Source organism: Melanerpes formicivorus, unplaced genomic scaffold, assembly GCF_026170545.1.
Source record: "Melanerpes formicivorus ecotype bairdi unplaced genomic scaffold, bMelFor1.0.p_v2 SCAF_96, whole genome shotgun sequence".
In the NCBI taxonomy this organism is placed as follows: domain Eukaryota; kingdom Metazoa; phylum Chordata; class Aves; order Piciformes; family Picidae; genus Melanerpes; species Melanerpes formicivorus.
The window spans coordinates 606,438-626,085 of record NW_027142448.1 but is presented as its reverse complement, the minus strand read 5'-3'; the positions used below and the strand labels follow the sequence as shown (position 1 = coordinate 626,085).

The 19,648-nt window shown below is 49.8% G+C and overlaps 1 protein-coding gene across 1 annotated transcript in view; it reads left to right on the top strand.

Moving 5' to 3' along the window:
* The window catches only part of LOC137455318 (alpha-2-macroglobulin-like), a 46,035-nt gene that overhangs the window by 16,219 nt on the left and 10,168 nt on the right, over positions 1-19,648 (top strand). The window contains exons 11-24 of the mRNA XM_068166030.1: positions 277-435; positions 1,700-1,927; positions 2,251-2,314; positions 2,761-2,903; positions 5,130-5,279; positions 5,953-6,123; positions 6,720-6,861; positions 9,426-9,534; positions 10,473-10,701; positions 10,944-11,070; positions 11,677-11,798; positions 14,447-14,498; positions 15,978-16,061; positions 19,075-19,251. Coding sequence (XP_068022131.1) covers positions 277-435; positions 1,700-1,927; positions 2,251-2,314; positions 2,761-2,903; positions 5,130-5,279; positions 5,953-6,123; positions 6,720-6,861; positions 9,426-9,534; positions 10,473-10,701; positions 10,944-11,070; positions 11,677-11,798; positions 14,447-14,498; positions 15,978-16,061; positions 19,075-19,251 — 1,957 coding nt within the window. The remainder of the gene's footprint in view (positions 1-276; positions 436-1,699; positions 1,928-2,250; positions 2,315-2,760; positions 2,904-5,129; positions 5,280-5,952; positions 6,124-6,719; positions 6,862-9,425; positions 9,535-10,472; positions 10,702-10,943; positions 11,071-11,676; positions 11,799-14,446; positions 14,499-15,977; positions 16,062-19,074; positions 19,252-19,648) is intronic.

Below are 19,648 nucleotides of genomic sequence, written 5' to 3'. Positions count from 1 at the left end.
GGTTGGTGGGTTGGACGCGATGATCTTGAAGGTCTCTTCTAACCTGGTCTATGCTGTGCTATGCTATGCTATGCTATGCTATGCTGTGTTATGCTATGCTATGCTATTCGGCAGAGCCAAAGAAATAAGATTCAGAAAGTTTGCAGCTCTCTGAAAGAGACAGGTGACACACACGTGAAGTGCAACGGAGACCCAAGCCCAACAGTCTTAGCTCGGTGGTCTATCAGGTGCCAGATGTTCCTCTCCTCCTATACTGTACTGTTTTTGCTCCTTCAGGTGAAACTAGTGGATGGATCTGGTGCTCCAATTGCCAATGAAGTTGTGAGGATTTCTATACACGGAGACCAGGAAACCAACTACACAACAAATGAAGAGGGCAGGGCATGGTTTTCCTTGAACACCTCCATGCTGAACTTCGATTCTGTTGGAATTAGGGTGAGTCCTGCAGACAAAGGAGGTGATGAAGGGACCCACAGGGCTGGGAGTACCTCTGAAGTTTCTACTGTATATGCAAAAACACTTCGCTGTTCGTTCCTGGTTTGTGCTAAACTTGACACCAGTGTGGTGGAAAGAGTTGCACAACAAACCAGGTTGCCATGTCACAACTACACTCTGCTTGTATTTGATTTTTGCTTGGCAATAGCAATATAAGATTAGAAAACACATCAAGAGATCCTAACAGTCCATTCTGCTCCAAGGGATCACCAGTTCTACCTAGACAAATCTTTTTCAAGGGTGACTCTGCCTCCCAATGTGTAGTGCTGCAGTTGCTTTGCTGGCTTTCTGATCAAATGTTTTCCCAGGTATCACAATATTCTTTATGGTGAGGTAAGGTCATCTGCATCTCTCAGAGGTTTATTTATTGTTCTGAGTTTCTAAGTGGTCCTCCTCATTTTGTTCTTTTTATTTTTCACCCCCTTTTTCCTGCCACAAAGAGAAAGGGAGTACAAAGCATTCACAGGCACTCTCCCCCTAATAGTTTGTTTACCTGGGGAAAGTGATATTGAGCATCCCTCTGTAAATGGAGAATGCACTGTGTAATGTGCATGTTTTGTAATACCTCACCCTAGGACAGGGTACATGGCCTAGAATTGTACTTGCTCTTCTCCCTATGGTTCTCAGCACTGGTTAGGCCACACCTTGAGTCCTGTGTCCAGTTCTGGGCCCCTCAGGTTAGGAAAGATATTGAGATGCTGGAAGGTGTCCAGAGAAGGGCAAAAAAGTTGGGGAGGGGTCTGGAGCACAGCCCTGTGAGGAGAGGCTGAGGTAGCTGGGGTTGCTTAGCCTGGAGAAGAGGAGGCTCAGGGGAGACCTTCTTGCTCTCTCCAACTACCTGAAGGGAGGTTGTAACCAGGTGGGGGTTGATCTCTTCTCTCAAGCAGCCAGCACCAGAACAAGAGGACACAGTCTCAATCTGTGCCAGGGGAAGTTTAGGCTGGAGGTGAGGAGAAAGTCCTTCCCAGGAAGAGAGATTGGCCATTGGAATGTGCTGCCCAGGGAGGTGGTGGAGTCACCATCCCTGGAGGTGTTCGAAGAGGGATTGGACGTGGCACTTGGTGCCATGGTTTCGTTAGTCATGAGGTGTTGGGTGATTGGTTGGACTTGATGATCTCTGAGGTTTTTTGCAACCTTATTGATTCTATGTTTCTATGATACCTGTGTTCAAGGATCTGTCTGTGTGTGTTGTTTTCTTTTCCAGGCAATCCATAAAGTGCACTCCTACTGCTACGACCGGTCCTGGGTTTCTCCCCGCTATGAAGAAGGCTACCTGCCCCTGAAACGCTTTTTCTCCCCTAGTAATAGCTTCCTCAAAATTGAGCCCAGGTCCAAGACACTAAGCTGTGGTTCCTCCACACTGGTCCGGGTGCACTATATCCTTACTCCAGAGGCCACAGGAGAGCAGAAGAAAATAGTCTTTTACTACCTGGTAAGCTTGCACCTGCCGCTTGGTGAGGTTATCACTGGCAATTGTAGGGTGGCTGGAGACAGACACTGTGGTGTGTGACAGAAGGTTTAAGCACTTTTTCATCATTCTCCATATGCTCTTTTCCCACAAAAGAAATGAAGGTATGGGTTAGGAGCAGCAGAGTAAAGAGTGGGCACTGGGATTCTACCACAGGAAGGCAGAAATCAGCTGAGCAGCCTGTAAGCAGCAGACCTAGACCTCAGTTGCTCTCCTTTCAAGACCTCATCTTTAAGGTTTGGCTCATGCACCACCTCAATCACAGCAGGATTTCTCTTTCCATCCAGGTGATGGCCAAGGGAATCATTAAGCATGCAGGCACCCACATTCTGGATCTGGACCAGGACAGTGGTGAGTTTCAATCCCCTGCCAAGCTGCCACTGTCCTGGGAAGCCAGGAAGCAGTGTCAGGCATACACATTGCTTCCATGTAAATGCAGGGCTCTACATCTCCATGTCCCCCAAGATATGTGAAGAGTTTGAGTTTCCTTTTCTCTGCCTCTATTTAGGCTTTGTACATATCTGCTCTAATTCCCCTTGGCAGCCATCTTTCTGCTGACACTGCATTTCTGGGGCTGCAGTGCTCCTAGAGGAGACTGAGGGTCTGACTTTTAGAAGCTGAACCAACATTCAGCATGCTTATGGAAAACAAGACTTACCCATCTCTGTGAGCACCAGTTCATCCCACTTGGAGGCCAGGAGTTTGTTTGTGGCTAGGATGAAGTTCAGCATGAAGTCAAGCTGAGAATTTGGGCTGCTTCCTGTACCTTAACTTTTTGCTCTTGTTTTATTTCCTAGCCAATGGTGTCTTCTCAATCCAGCTGCCTGTAGAAAGTGATATTGCTCCAGTGGCCCAAGTGCTTGTCTACACCACTGCTCCCAGCAGTGAGGTGATTGCTGATTCAGCCAAGTTTAGCATAGAAAAGTGTTTCAGCAATAAGGTAAGTGTCCACTTCTTGAGCAGCCATGGGACTGCAGCATGGTGAAGCTCACTTACTGAGCCTGGCTGAGTTCATGTCTTTAGATATAATAAAACTGGGCAAGCCACTGATCAGTCATTCATTGCTTACTGGTTTGTGGAGAGGCTCAACTGTTGGGAAAAAAAGCTGCTGGCAGACTGACAAAACCTCTTTTAGCAACCAGTCACAGCCACTGGTCTCACAGATGGCCCTAGGTAAGAGAAAAGAGGACAGCATGTCCTAGGTCATACTGCAACACATACATTTCACTCCTTCTCACACAAACTCATTCCAGCAATGAGGTGGCTGCCTGTGGGGTCACAGAGCAAAAATAAAACACAGAGCCTCAATCCAGGGGGTGAAGCTGATTCTTGTGAGATCTTTCACCTCCTGTACACCTCATCCTGACATTTGAGTTTCTGTTGTATGTAAATGGAGATAAACCTTGCCTGAATCTGCTGAGCAAGGCACAGTGATGCTTCAATAGCAATGGAGAAACTAAGAAAGTGAAGAATAATTCTGTGAGCTTGTGGACCATTTTTCTTCTATGACCCCACATATTTCTTGAGCAGAATGGCAGATTGATGTACAAGCAGCCTTAAGAAGAGAACAATCTCTTAAATTCATCAGGACTTCAGAATAGTAGACAGGATCTCCTAAAGGCCAGTCCTTTGTCCTGCTAAAACCCAAGCTAAATGAGCTATTGAGACTAGTGTAGGAGCTTGTTCACCTGAACTTTGTTCATGTATTAAATGTCATACTATTAAAGGCCATGCATTAAAGTCTGGGTGCAAGCAAAGTGATTTAGAAAAGATGTTGAGTTGCTGGAAGGTGTCCAGAGAAGGGCAACAAAGCTGGGGAGGGGTCTGGAGCACAGCCCTGTGAGGAGAGGCTGAGGGAGCTGGGGTTGCTTAGCCTGGAGAAGAGGAGGCTCAGGGTGAGACCTTCTCGCTCTCTCCAACTACCTGAAGGGAGGTTGCAGCCAGGTGGGAGTTGGTCTCTTCTCTCAAGCAGCCAGCACCAGAACAAGAGGACACAGTCTCAAGCTGTGCCAGGGGAGGTTTAGGCTGGATGTTAGGAAGTTCTTCCCAGAAAGAGAGATTGGCCATTGGAATGTGCTGCCCAGGGAGGTGGTGGAGTCACCATCACTGGAGGTGTTTAGGAAGAGACTAGATGGGGTGCTTGGTGCCATGGTTTAGTTGATTAGATGGTGTTGGGCGATAGGTTGGACTCAATGATCTCTCAGGTCATTTCCAACCTTATTAATTCTAGTCTAGTCTGAAATATACAGTAGTTACAATATTATACACATATTTACAATTAGAAAATAGCATAGCAACCCCCCTGTACTCCCTCTGGGTTCCCCAGAGATCAGGGAAGTTGCTCCACTGCCCCCACCCCCCGGAGGCTCCTCTTCCCCCCCCCTTCCAACAGGAGAAAAGAGGAGCTGAGAGGAAGGAATGTTAGTTTAAGAGAAGCAATGTTAGTGTTCTCATCTCTTCTCAAGGCCAGGCAGAAGCAATTATTATCTCCCCAGCGAAGCTGAACAGCCAAGACCACAGGAGAAAAGTAAAGGAATGGAAATGGAAATGAAATGTGAAAGATTGTTAGGGTACATCTGCGTCCATCCCACACATTTTACCCAAAGAATTTGTTTAGAATAATCTTTTGTTTTCCTTTTTACCCCCAATAATCAATGATTTAGATTTCTCTACTTTTCTCCTCAAAATCTGCAGCTAATTTTAAAGGCATAGCCTAAAACTGCCACAGTGGTAGTGGCTTAGCAGTAGTGGGTGGGATTTTGAGCTCCAGCTGAGCATTCACCAGCACCAGAACAAGAGGACACAGTCTCAAGCTGTGCCAGGGGAAGTTTAGGCTGGAGGTGAGGGTGAGAAGAAAGTTCTTCACTGAGAGAGTTGTTAGCCATTGGAATGTGCTGCCCAGGGAGGTGGTGGAGTCCCCATCCCTGAAGGTGTTCAAGAGGGGATTGGATGTGGCACTTGGTGCCATGGTTTAGTCATGACGTCTGTGGTGACAGGTTGGACTCGATGATCCTCGAGGTCTCTTCCAACCTTGGTGATACTGTGATTTGGACTTGAGGATCTCAAAGGTTTCTTTCAACCTCCACAGTTCTATGATTTTATGAACTGGAGGGAAAGGCTCTGCAAGGGTGGAGCATATGTGACACAGCTTTTCCTGTGGCTACAGGTGGACTTAAGCTTCTCTGCTTCTGAAGGCCTGCCTTCCTCTGATGCTCACTTGCTGTTCAGAGCCTCACCGAACTCCCTCTGTGCCGTCCGTGCTGTGGACAAGAGTGTTCTTCTCATGAAGCCTGAGGCTGAACTGTCACCCAGCTCTGTAAGTCTGTGGAGCAGATCACAGTGCAGCCAGAGTAAGTGCAGGCCAGTGCTGGAGTGGGAAGCAAACAGTCCTTTTTGGCAGTGCTGGCCCCAGACAGCTGCCTTGTGCTGCTTCTTGTCTTCCTCCAGTGGGTGAAAAAAGAGAACTGGGCAGCAGCTGTTTCTTAGGGGGTTTGTGCAATTGTAGGGATGGAATTAAGCAGCTTTTGTCTTGGCCACAGCCAAACACTGTCATGTGTTTGGTGATCGTTTTTCAGCCATTCTCTCCAACCATGGATTAATTTTCTTCGTGCCTCTAGAAGCACCAAAAAGTTTATTCTGCTCATGCCAAGCAGCAAACAGCAATCCCTAAGGACAGAGTGCTGCAGATGGAATGGCTCCTGTGCTTTTTGAGCCCTAATGACCAGACTGACACGCTGACCATAACACAAGAGGCAGCAGCTTCAAATTTGGATCTCTTTTTTGACTCCCAAATTGCCATTGCTCCCCCAGGAGGGATGCAGGGGATGGGACTGTTATGATGCTTGAATCCAGTTCCCTCTGTGTGTTTTGTGGCAATGGACACTGGAAACGGAAATACCCTCCTGATGTCAAGGGGGTTTGGAGTAGATAATCTCTAAGGTCCCTTCCAACCTAGGCCCTCCTATGATTCTGTGACTCTTTCTGCCTAGGTTTATAGATTGCTGCTAGCAAAGGAATTCCATGGCTCTCTTGATGGTCCAGGCATGGTCCTGGAGGAGCCCCAGGAGAACTGCATCCCCTTGAAGAAGATAGTCCTGAATGGGATCACCTATTCTCCAGTAGTGGAGATGAATGAAGAGGACACTTACTCCATCCTAAAGGTATAGCCTGCTTGCATAGTTAGGGAGTGGAGTGGGAGAAGGACTGAGAATACTTGAGCCTGCTTTAGCAATGTAACAAAGGAAGAGTCTGTGAGTCTGAATGATCTCATGCTCATTTTTATCCAGAAGCAAATTGAGTGAGTTATAAGCTTCACCTCTCTTTCCAGCTTTGTTCTCCACTTGGTAGAAAGAGGATCAGTTTCTTCTGTAAGGAAAAGCTTTGAGGTCGACTTGAGTTTCTGATGGGACATAAATAGCCCTGTGCTATTGTAGTTGCCCCAAATAGATCAATATGAGCTGCATCACAGACAGACATTTCCTTCCAGGGAGAAAGCTGTATCTACTCTCTGGCTCATCTTGACCCCTAGGGGCTGGAAATGGATTGGAACTAGTGTTCTAGGAGCAATGGGGATCTATGCTTTGTTGCCTCTTGAGTCATCCAGGCACCTAGGCTCAAGGTTAGGAGGGTCATGTCAAGGTCCAATCCACAGGAAGCTTCTCCTTTTGTGGCAGTAAAATGCCAATGTCAGGTCTGCTGGGTAAACCTGAACAGGAATCAGTAACAAAAACCCCAATGTTTGGTTTCTCTCCCATAGGAAATGGGTTTAAGGATTTTCACAAATACCAGGGTGAGGAAACCTTGGTACTGCAACAACGAGAATCTGGTGCCCGTGGCCGCCCGCTTTGCCTCGCCCTCCGTCATGTCTGCAGCCCCCACCTACGCTATGAGGACAGGCGGTAAGGGACCTGGCTTTTGTTCTCTCCTCTGTTCTCAGCAGACTTCCCAGCTGTATTTTGGGGTGAATACTTAGACAAAAGATGGGGTTGTGAACTGAGCCATTGGAAGTAGCACTGAATGAGCACTTCTGCACGAGTGTGAGGCTTATCTCTTTTGCTGGGGCAAGAAGGCCTAGAGACAAGTTTCCATGACTCCACATGAGAAGCCAACAGAACCAGGGTCTTTTCAAAGACTCTGGCAGAGCAGAGGATATTACCCTGAATTCTGCTGAATTCTCTGGCCACTAGGCTTTTAGAGTAGACTTCCCCCCCCCACAGATATCACTTAAGTGGTTTCCAGTACAATTTTCAGTCTGTCATGGTTTAGTTAGTCATGAGGTGTTGGGTGACAGGTTGGACTTGATGATCTCTGAGGTCTTTTCTAACCTTGTTGATTCTATGATTGACTCATCCAGTTTTATATCTGGTCAAAATCAGATGAAGTGGATGACAAAATCCTCAGGGATAACTTGGTGTGCTTTCAGGATGTTATGCAAGTGTAGAGGTTAACTTAGCCAAAGAAAAGATGCCCAAAACTAGAGTCTAGTTATGAACTTCTCTTCTTCACATGCTTGGGAGGGTTTTTCTTTCTGTTGCTAAAGCCAAGCAAACCAAGTCCCACCCACTCCATCTTTGTTTTCCAGTTGTTCAAAACCAAAGTAAAAGGTGTCCAGATTTCACCCCAAACTCAAAATATTTTATTGGGAATAATTTTTGCATGTGGAAATGTAGGTTCAGTAAAAATGTCTGCTTTTACCCCTCCAAAATTCCAGTGGCATGTGTTTTAGTTTTAACATCTTCAGCCTCGTGCCTGAGGAGGCCATAGATTTGGCAAAGGAAGGTAGTTTTCAGAGTCACAAAGACCCTGCTCAAAGCACTTCAAGAGAGGGATGTCCTGTTGCTAGCTGCTCTGGTGGCATGAAGAAGTCGTGTTGAGAATAGTGTGGCCAGTAGGAGCAGGGAAGTCATTGTGCCCTGTGCTCTGCACTGGTTAGGCCACACCTTGAGTCCTGTGTCCAGTTCTAGGCCCCTCAGTTTAAGAAGGACATTGAGAGACTTGAAGGTGTCCAGAGAAGGGCAACAAGGCTGGGGAGAGGCCTTGAGCACAGCCCTGTGAGGAGAGGCTGAGGGAGCTGGGGTTGCTTAGCCTGGAGAAGAGGAGGCTCAGGGTAGACCTCATTGCTCTCTACAACTACCTGAAGGGAGGTTGTAGCCAGGTGGGGGTTGGTCTCTTCTCTCTATCAACCAGCACCAGAACAAGAGGACACAGTCTCAAGCTGTGCCAGGGGAAGCTTAGGCTCGAGGTGAGGAAAAAGTTCTTCCCTGAGAGAGTTGTTAGCCATTGGAATGTGCTGCCCAGGGAGGTGGTGGAGTCCCCATCCCTGGAGGTGTCCAAGAGGGGATTGGATGTGGCACTTGGTGCCATGGTTTAGTCATGAGGTCTGTGGTGACAGGTTGGACTTGATGATCTTTGAGGTGATACTTGGTGATACTCTGATACTGTGACTTCCCTTTCCCATGAAAGGGAACAGGCTGCTTGCACAGAAGGTCATAAATAGCTCTTTGGCCTTGTTTTATCCTTGTGGAAGTGCAGCCTCACAAACTTTGAGGTTCACTGGAGACCAGTGGGAAATGATGGAAGGCTGGTTCTTCTTCCTAAGTAAGTTCTGACCTTGAAACTTCACTGCTCTTGGTACCTGTGCTCACTACAGCCAAAGCAAACATCCTGTTGGTCCCAGTGAATGGATGGTTGACCATGAGCCAGCAATGTGCTCTTGTGGCCAAGAAGGCCAAGGCCATTTTGGGGTGGATTAGAAGGGCTGTGGTTAGTAGGTCAAGAGAGGTTCTCCTCCCTCTCTGCCATGCCCTGGTGAGGCCACATCTGGAATATTGTGTCCAGTTCTGGGCCCCTCAGTTCAAGAAGGACAGGGAACCGCTTTAAAGAGTCCAGTGCAGAGCCACAGGAATGATGAAGTGAGTGGAACATCTTCCTTATGAGGAGAACCTGAGGCAGCTGGGGCTCTTTAGCTTGGAGAGGAGGAGACTGAGAGGTGACCTCATCCATGTTTGTAAATATGTAAAGGGTGAGTGCCCAGAGGCTGGAGCCAGGCTCTGCTGGGTGATGCCCAGTGACAGGACAAGGGGCAATGGGTGGGAGCTGAGGCACAGGAAGTTCCATGGAAACAGAAGGAAGAATTATTTCCCTGTGAGGGTGACAGAACACTGGCACAGGCTGCCCAGTGGGGTTGTGGAGTCTCCCTCTCTGGAGATATTCAAGACCTGCCTGGATGCATTCCAGTGTGACCTGCTCTAGGTGATCCTGCTCTGGCAGGGGGGTTGGACTGGATGAGCTTTTGAGGTCCCTTCCAGCCCTGAACACTCTGTGATTCTGTGACCTGCCGCCGGCACAGCTTCTGATTGCCACAGAGATTGCCACTTTGTCAGACTGAGGCATGAGGCTAGTGCAGACCTGGCTTGCTTGCAATTATCAGTGGTTATTTTCTTTTCCATTCCACCACATTCAGGCCATCAGCCAGCTAGAAACAGTGAAACAGACAGCAGGCCTGAGAAGCTGACGGAGACAGTCCGGAAGTACTTCCCAGAAACGTGGATTTGGAGTTTGGTGCCTGTAAGGTGAGCACCTTGAGCTAGCTCCTTCCTTTCTCATAACACTGTTGTTTTTAAAGTGAAAACTTGAATCCCCACATGTGTGCCAAGGCTTTTCAATGCCAAAAAGTCCTCCCTTGTTTGCAGAGAGCACATGGCAGTCCTCTGAGATGGAATTTTCTTAATCTGTAGTTAGATTTCTTGGCCTGCATGAGGAAGAGTGTGGCCAGCAGGAGCAAGGAAGTCATTCTGCCCTGTGCTCTGCACTGGTTAGGCCACACCTTGAGTCCTGTGTCCAGTTCTGGGCCCCTCAGTTTAAGAAGGACATTGAGAGACTTGAAGGTGTCCAGAGAAGGGCAACAAGGCTGGGGAGAGGCCTTGAGCACAGCCCTGTGAGGAGAGGCTGAGGGAGCTGGGGTTGCTTAGCCTGGAGAAGAGGAGGCTCAGGGGAGACCTCATTGCCCTCTACAACTCCCTGAAGGGAGGTTGTAGCCAGGTGGGGGTTGGTCTCTTCTCCCAGGCAACCAGCACCAGAACAAGGGGACACAGTCTCAAGCTGTGCCAGGGGAGGTTTAGGCTGGAGGTGAGGAGAAAGTTCTTCCCAGCAAGAGAGATTGGCCATTGGAATGTGCTGCCCAGGGAGGTGGTGGAGTCACCATCCCTGGAGGTGTTCAAGAGGGGATTGGATGTGGCTCTTGAAGCCATGGTTTCATTAGTCATGAGGTGTTGGGTGACAGGTTGGACTTGATGATCTCTGAGGTCTTTTCCAACCTTATTGGTTCTATGATTCCATGATTTGTCCCCTGATTGGGGCTGGAAGAGGATGTGGTGTGGTCCTACAGTAACAAACATGCAGTGTTCCTGTCTGCTACAGAGGCAGTAGTGTTCAGTAGGCTAAAAAGGGTAAAAATTGTCAGCAAAGTGCCACAAGAATGATCCTCTGTCCTTGCTCTGTGCTTTATCAGCTCTGAGGGAAATGCTGATCTCGATGTGACGATCCCTGACACCATCACCGAGTGGAAAGCCAACGCATTCTGCACTTCAGCAGACTCAGGCTTTGGTCTGTCCCCAACAGTGTCCTTCAGAGCCACCCAGCCCTTCTTTGTAGAGCTCACCATGCCCTACTCAGTGGTGCGTGGCGAGTCCTTCACGCTGAAAGCCACCGTTTTCAACTACCTGACTGCCTGCATCAGGGTAAGGAAGGTTTAAGTCCTGTGTGTACCTTCTCACACACCTCATGCCTTCACTCAGCCTTCTTAGCTCTAAGTATCCCTAGATCCTTCACCCCCAGAATTCTTATTTTCCTATGCATTCCAGACACAGACCCCACAGCTCCAGCTCCCTGCTCCTTTGCTTTTGAAAATGTAGCTGTTCCTCTGGCTCCCTAGCTCCCATGGTCTCCCTTCTCTCACTGCACCTCTGTCTACAACTGGCAGGTCAGCGTGGCTCTGGCTCAGTCTGCTCACTTCCTGGCTGCTCCAGTGCAAAAGGATGAAGAGTCTCATTGTCTCTGTGAGAATGGAAGGAAAACTGTGGCTTGGCTGGTGACTCCCAGAACTCTAGGTAAAGATCTCAGGGTGCTGAAAGCTGCAGGGAGGGTTTCCTTGTGCTGTTCTCTTCGTTCAGTATCAGGTGTTAGAGCACCACAGCTTCCTGGGACCCACTGCAGCTGTCACATGTGAGAGTGTTTAGGAGGCTGTTGGACTCACAGTGTCCAAGGCTGTGTCTGGTACCACATGCAGTGCTATGAAGCCTTACATCACTCAGCTAACATCTTCTGAAGCCATAGATATTGCTGGCCAGAAGGTGTGCTCAGAAGATATTCCTCCCAGAGATTAGATGCTTGCCCCATGGCAATACTTTGTTTTCACTGTGTTGTTATGTGCAGCTGATTGCAGCTGTGGAGTGGCACTGTGATGAACAGCAGAGGGGCTGGTGAGTCCCACCACTGGTGTCCTGAAAAGAGTCACCAAAATGAAGTCACCTTCCAATGGTAGTGCAGCTCATCTCTCCCAGGACAGCTTCTGAGAGAGAGAGCTATGTGCTTGTGGAAAAGATATGATGGAAAATCCCTATCCATGAGCCTGCAAGATGAAACTCCTGGCAGTGGCAGTGACTCCCACTGTCTGGCCCTGCCTGCCTGAGCTGGCTGACCCCTGTTTTCTCCAGGTCAGGTGGAGTTCTCAGTGAGCAGTGAGGCCCTGCAGAACCAGCAGCCCTGTGGGAATGCTATTGTGGAGACCCCTGAGAAAGGGTGGAAGGACACAGTCATCAGGAAGCTGCTGGTGGAGGTATGTGGACTGAGGGAGCTGGGGTTGCTTAGCCTGGAGAAGACGAGGCTCAGGGGAGACCTCATTGCTCTCTACAACTCCCTGGAGGGAGGGTGTAGCCAGGAAGGGGTTGGTCTCTTCTCTCAAGCAAGCAGCATCAGAACAAGAGGACAGAGTCTCAAACTGTGCCAGGGGAAGTTTAGGCTGGAGAAAGTTCTTCCCAGAGAGAGTCATTCATCATTGGAATGTGCTGCCCAGGGAGGTGGTGGAGTCACCATTCCAGGAGGGGTTCAAGAGGGGATTGGATGTGGCACTTGGTGCCATGGTCTAGTCATGAGGTGTTGGGTGACAGGTTGGACTTGGTGATCTTTGAGGTCTCTTCCAACCTTGGTGATACTGTGATACTGTCATCTGCAAGTTTACTGATGATGGACTCAATCCCCTTGACTTGCAGCAATACAGCAACTGCTTTAGGTAGGAATAGCTCACAGTGGCTGCAGAGGGCTGTCTTGCAGTGATGTCTGCAGTGCTATTCATCATAGTGCTGCAGATGCTTTAGGCAAAAAAAAACCACCCAGCTATGTGCCTGTTAATAATAGAAAGGGCAGATGTTGTACACTGTGATATGTGGTGACACTGCTGATGCCCTGCAACATACAGAGACAAACTAAGAGCATAGAATCTACCTGTCAGATTACCTCACCCAGCACATTGCCCTATAAAGGATGCACAGCGCTGGCACAGATATTTCCTGCTGTACAACATTGCCTGAGCAATTCTTCCTGCCACAGGCTGGAGAGGTGGGCACAAGCCAACCTCAGGAGGTTCAACAAGACCAAGGGCAGAGTCCTGCAGCTGGGTGGAGGCAATCCCAGGCACAAATCCAGGCTGGGCAGGGACTGGCTGGAAAGCAGCCCTGAGGAGAGAGACTTGGGGGTGCTGGTGGAGGAGAAGCTCACCAGGAGCTCTCAGTGTGCACTTGCAGCCCAGAAAGCCAATCAGATCCTGGGCTGCAGCAGGAGAAGTGTGGCCAGCAGGGCAAGGGAGGTGATTCTCCCCCTCTGCTCAGCTCTGCTGAGACCCCACCTGGAGTACTGCCTCCAGTTCTGGAGCCCCTATTCCAAGAGGGATCTGGAGGTGCTGGAAGGTGTCCAGAGAAGGGCCAGGAGGATGAGCAGAGGGCTGGAGCACCTCTCCTGTGAGGACAGACTGAAGGAGTTGGGGCTGTTCAGTCTGGAGAAGAGAAGGCTCCCAGGTGACCTCATTGTGGCCTTCCAGGATCTGAAGGGGGCTCCAGGAAGGCTGGGGAGGGACTGCTCAGGCCAGGCTCTCAGGTAGTGCTAGGGCTAGGGGGAATGGAATGAAGCTGGAGGTGGGGAGATTGAGGCTGGAGGTGAGGAGGAAGTTCTTCCCCATGAGAGTGGTGAAGCCCTGGAATGGGTTGTCCAGGGAGGTGGTTGGGGCCCTGTCCCTGGAGGTGTTTAAGGCCAGGCTGGATGAGGCTCTGTCCAGCCTGATGTAGTGTGGGGTGTCCCTGCCCATGCAGGGGGGTTGGAACTAGATGATCCTTGTGGTCCCTTCCAACCCTGCCTGATACTATGATACTATGAAATGGGCATACTGGAAGATTTCAACTTCTTTCCATGGACTTTTATAACATCTGGAATCTTGAGGAGAATTCTCTCCTGGCACTGAATTTCTGTAGGTGCTTGTGAATTCCTCACCCTCATCCTAGTGCCAGACTGTGGTGGCAAAGCTGAGCTACATAGCACTCAGCTTAAGAGGCGTTTTGCTTGCCACTCAGCTAGCAGAGAAGCAGCATGTGCCAACTGGCAAACTTACTGGGGGTGTCTCAGAAGGAGAAGAGGCTGTAAACAGGGGGTATTGAAATCAGAGGATGATGGATTGGAGTAGGAGTCCTGCTACAATAGCAGACAGGGAAAGTTTAGAGCACTGGGAGGCACAGTGCACAATACTGTTAAGCTGCAGGCTATCCAGTCCTGCAGTATGAAGATGAGGTTTGGCTGTTATATTGCCATGCTGTGGACTGATCTCCTCAAATCACAAGCAGCCCAGGCTGGAAGGAATCTCAAAAGATCATCTGGTCTTCCCTTTCAGGGAAAGAGAGCCTAGATGAGATGATCTTTGGGTCCATCAGCATCACAGGCTGGGGGAGATCTCAATCCCCCATTCCCACAGTCCATCTCTCACTGCTTACAATAGCTGCAGGTCGCCCATGTGAGAGTCCTGCAGTGTTCTCCTTTTCTGTCCTTCCACCACATACCACACCACTCCACTGGGATCACATTTCTTGTACTTGCTTAAATGATGATTTCAGAGATCAATGTTTCAGGAGTGTTTCTGACTGAGAGCACTGGAACAGGCTGCCCAGAGAGGTTGTGGAGTCTCCATCTCTGGAGGCATTCCAAACCTGACTGGACATGTTCCTGTGTGATTTACTTCAGGTGGTCCTGCTCTGACAGGACAGTTGGACTAGATGATCTTCAGAGGTCCCTTCCAACCCCTATCACTCTGTGAGATTCTGTGTGACTACCTCTCCTTCAGCTCACACACTTTTCACTGGCACCTTTGTCCTTATTAAGGATTCCTCTGCCCACATGTGCCTCCTGTCTCACTAACTTCTCCTGTTTTCCTTCATGTCATGCAAGCCTGAAGGAGTTGAGAAGGAAAATTCCCAGAACTCTGTGATCTGTGCAAAAGGTAAAGCTCCCTCTCCCCACCCTTCTCAGTTGGTCTGATGTGGTTTGATGGGTGGGACATGCTTGGAGGAGGGAGACAGTGCTGCTCCTGTCATACTCCAGGTGGGCTAGCCTTTTAGGCAATCAAAACACATCCTGTCAGTTGGGAGCCTGAAACCTCAGACAGAAGAAAGCTCTAGAGAATGGACCACAGACTGGAAATACAGCTGGCTGAACAGGAGCCACCAGTGTGCCCAGGTGGCACTACCAGGAACAGTGTGACCAGCAGGACCAGGGAAGTGGTTGTCTCCCTGTGCTCAGCACTGGTGGGGCACACCTTGAGTACTGTGTTTAGTTTTAGGGCACCCACTACAAGATAGACATAGACAATGTCCAGCCAAGGGCAATGAAGCTGGAGAAGGGTCTGGAGACAGGCCTTGGGAGGAGCAGGGCTCAGGGGAGACCTTATTGCTTTCTACAGCTACCTGAAGGGAGGTTGTAGCCAGGTGGGGGTTGGTCTCTTCTCCCAGACAACCAGCACCAGAACAAGAGGACACAGTCTCAAGCTGTGCCAGGGAAAGTTTAGGCTGGAGGTCAGGAGAAAGTTCTCCACAGAAAGAGTAATTGGCCACTTGAATGTGCTGCCCAGGGAGGTGGTGGAGTCACCATCCCTGGAGGTGTTCAAGAGGGGATTGGATGTGGCACTTGGTCCCATGGTTTTGTTAGTCATGAGGTGTTGGGTGACAGGTTGGACTTGATGATCCTTGAGGTCTCTTCCAACCTTATTGATTCTATGAAACTGAGGTTGTTTAGCCTGCAGGAAGGGAGGCTGAGGGGAGACCTTCTCACTCTCTACAAGCTCCCTGAAAGGAGGCTGTAGTGAGGTGAGCGTTGATCTCTATTGCCTAGTAAGAAGTGATAGGACAAGAGGAAATGGCCTCAAGTTGCACGAGGGGAGATTTTGGTTGGTTATTAGAAGAAACTTCTTCATGGAACAGGTTCTCAACCTCTGGAATGGGCTTCCCTGGGAGGTGGTTGAATCTCCATTCCTGGAGGTGTGTCCAAGCTGCAGAGAGGTGGTGCTGAGGGACATGGTTTAGAATTAGACTTGTTAGAATTAGACAGTGGCTGTACTTGCTGCTCTTAAAGGTCTTTTCCAACCAAAACACCTATGTAATTCTATGCTCTTGCCTACACATCAGGGGAGGTGGAGCAGGACTGTTTGCATCCACATTCCCTTGTGTGATGACAGTGGAATTACAAATGCTGTCTCCTGCTTTCTGGCATGCCCAGGAACAAGTTGTAGTGATGCAGCCTACAGTGCCTAAGAGGGGCTTTGTGTGGTTTCATGCAGAGAATGTCTCCCAGCCAGGAAAAAGCAAAGATGACCTTTGTAACAGAATGTGTTCCTGTTGTTTCACTGAGACCCCCATGACCTCCCCTTCCATTAGCCATTTCTTAGGCCTGCACTGAAGCTCTTTGGGTCTTGTTTTTGTCATAGGAGTGCCTGTGGAAGAGAAGTTTTCTCTGTTGTTACCCTCCAATGTGGTTCCAGACTCAGGCAGAGCTTATTTCTCAGTGCTGGGTGAGTGCACAGCCTGGCAGAAGAGCCATATGTTGTTTCTGCCCCTCAGTGTTGGCTTCCTACTTCACAGCTTTTCTTCTTAGTTTCCCCCACTCCTGACTCCCATCATTGATCTGGTCTGTCTTGAGCACTTTCCCTTCCAGTTGTGCTCTTCCTTCTCCCCTTTCTGTGTGTACTTCTGCTCGGTGTTCTCTGCCAGCACCCTAACCTTTCACTCATTTCCCTATTTGTGCCGTTCTGTGATTCCAGGATTGTTATCAATCCAGATTTTGAGGACAGGAGAGACAATGCCTGTCTGTGGGACAACGAGGTGAATGATCTGCTCAGCCTCGTGGCAGAGCTAAAAGAGCAGGTGGAAAGGCTAAGAAGCATCAGGGAGGCTGAACATGAGATTCACTGCTGGAGCCAGGCTCTGCCCTCTTTGAAAGAGAAAAGGGAGCACCTGTCAGAAAGCACTCAGCATCAAGGGGCCCCTGTATCCTGACATGAACATACACAAGTCTGTGGGATCTGATGAGATGCATCCCAGAGTCCCAAAGGAACTGGCTGATGTAGTTGCCAAGCCACTCTCCATGACGGTCCTGGCAGTCAGGGGAAGTCCCTGGAGACTGGAAGAAGGGAAATATTGTGCCCATTTTTAAGAAGGGTAGAAAGGAGGACCCTGGGGACCAGTGATTTGTCAGCTTCACCTTTGTGTCTAGGAAGATCATGCAACAGATCCTCCTAGAAACTATGCTACAGCACATGGAGGGCAGGGAGGTCATTTGGGACAGCCAGCATGGCTTCACCAAGGGCATGTCCTACCTGACCAATCTCATGGCTTTCTACAATGGGGTGGTAAGGGAAAGGCAAGAGATGTCATTTATCTGGGCTTCTGCAAGGTCATGGACACAGTCCCCCACAGCATCCTTCTCTCTGAATTGGAGAGATCCAGATTCAGTAGGTAGACTGCTTGGTGGATAGGGAATTGGTTGGATGGTTGCATCCAGAGGGTAGTGGTCAATGGCTTGATGTCCAGATGGGGAGGGGTCCCCCAGGGATCAGTGCTGGGCCCCATCCTCTTTAACATCGTCATTGATGATCTGGATGAGGGGATTGAGTCAGTCATCAGCAAGTTTGCAGATGACACCAAGTTGGGAGCAGATGTTGGTCAGTTAGAGGACAGAAGGGCTCTGCAGAGGGACCTCGACCGACTGGACAGATGGGCAGAGTCCAACAGGATGGCATTCAACAAGTCCAAGTGCCAGGGGCTGCACTTTGGCCACAGCAACCCCATGCAGAGCTACAGGCTGGGGTCAGAGTGGCTGAGAGCTGCCAAACAGAGAGGGACCTGGGGGTGCTGATTGACAGCTGCCTGAACATGAGCCAGCAGTGTGCCCAGGTGGCCAAGAAGACCAATGGCATCCTGGCCTGCATCAAGAATAGTGTGGCCAGCAGGAGCAGGGAAGTCATTGTGCCCCTGTACTCTGCACTGGTTAGGCCACACCTTGAGTCCTGTGTCCAGTTCTGGGCTCCTCAGTTTAAGAAGGACATTGAGAGACTTGAAGGTGTCCAGAGAAGGGCAACAAGGCTGGGGAGAGGCCTTGAGCACAGCCCTGTGAGGAGAGGCTGAGGGAGCTGGGGTTGCTTAGCCTGGACAAAAGGAGGCTCAGGGGAGACCTCATTGCCTTCTACAACTCCCTGAAGGGAGGTTGTAGCCAGGAGGGGGTTGGTCTTTTCTCCCAGGCAACCAGCACCAGAACAAGAGGACACAGTCTCAAGCTGTGCCAGGGGAGGTTTAGGCTGGAGGTGAGGAGAAAGTTCTTCACTGAGAGAGTCGTTCACCATTGGAATGTGCTGCCCAGGGAGGTGGTGGAGTTCCCATCCCTGGAGGTGTTCAAGAGGGGATTGGATGTGGCACTTGGTGCCATGGTCTAGTCATGAGGTCTGTGGTGACAGGTTGGACTTGATGATCCTCGAGGTCTCTTCCAACCTTAGTTATACTGTGAGACTGTGATACTGTGAAGTGGTGTCTCTCAGGGGTCCAGTTCAATATCTTCATCAATGATATAGAAAGTGAGACTGAGTGCACCCTCAGCAAGTGTGCAGATGACACTGAGCTGAGTGGTGCAATCACTACACCAGAGGGACAGGATGTCTTCCAGAGGGACCTGGAGAAGTGGGTACAGGAGTACCTCATGAGGTTCCACAAGGCCAAGTACAAGGTCCTGCACCTGGGTCAGGACAATCCTCATTATCAATACAGGCTGGAGAGGACAGAGCAAAGGGCAGCTCTGTGGAAAAGGACTTGGGAGTACTAGTGGGTGAGAAGCTGGACATGAGCCAAGAATGCACATGTGCAGCCCAGAAGGCAAACTGCATCCTGGCTGCATCATGGCCAGCAGGTTGAGAGATCACACTACTCTGCTCTGGTGAGACCTCACCTACAGTACTGTGTCTAGCTCCAGGGTCCTCAACACAAGAAAGACATGGCCCTGATGGAGAGGGTCCAGAGGAGGGCCACAAAAATGATCAGAGGCTGGAGCACCTTACCTATGAAGATAGGCTGAGGGAGTGGAAGTCTGTTCAGCCTGGAGAAGGCTGTGGGGAGGCCTTCCAGTACATACAAGAAAGCTGGGGAAGGACTGTTTACAAAGGCAGATATTACTAGACCATGGCAATGGTTTTAAACTAGAGCAGGGTAGATTTAGGTTGGGTATAGGGAAGAAGCTCTCTCCTGTGAGGCTGCTGATATACCTGAACAGGCTGCCCAGGGAGGCCCGACTGCTGGAGATATTCAAGGTCAGATTTGATGGGGCACTGAGAAACCTGATCTAGTTGGGGATGTCCCTGCTCCCTGCAAAGTGGTTGAACTAAATGACTTCTAGAGGTCCCTTCCAGCCCAGTGCATTCTGTAGTTCTATGATTTTCTCTTGCCTGTCATTCCCTAATTCCTTCCCTCACCAGCTCATTCTGACTTTGATATCCAGCCCGAAGTTCTGTTAAGATTTGTCTTCTGTTTCCTGTTCTCCAGGTGACATCATGGGCACTGCCATGCAGAACCTGCAGCAGCTCCTCCAGATGCCTTTTGGCTGTGGGGAGCAGAACATGGTCTTGTTTGCACCCAACATCTATGTCCTGGACTACCTGAACAAGACAGAGCAGCTGAGCGCGGAGGTCGAGTCCAAGGCCATTGGATACTTAGTGAGCGGTGAGCTGGGTCATGACCTCTGCATCTCCTTTGGCTCTTATTCAGATCCTGACTGCAGTCACTCTGTCACATGTTGGCCAGATGTGGAAAAAGAGCTGCTCTCATGCACAGATGGTCTTGGTTAGGCCACACCTTGAGTCCTGTGTCTAGATCTGGACCCCTCAGTTTAGGAAAGATGTTGAGATGCTGGAAGGTGTCCAGAGAAGGGCAACAAGGCTGGGGAGGGGTCTGGAGCACAGCCCTGTGAGGAGAGGCTGAGGGAGCTGGGGTTGCTTAGCCTGGAGAAGAGGAGGCTCAGGGGAGACCTTCTTGCTGTCTACAACTACCTGAAGGGAGGTTGTAGCCAGGTGGGGGTTGGTCTCTTCTCCCAGGCAACCAGCACCAGAACAAGAGGACA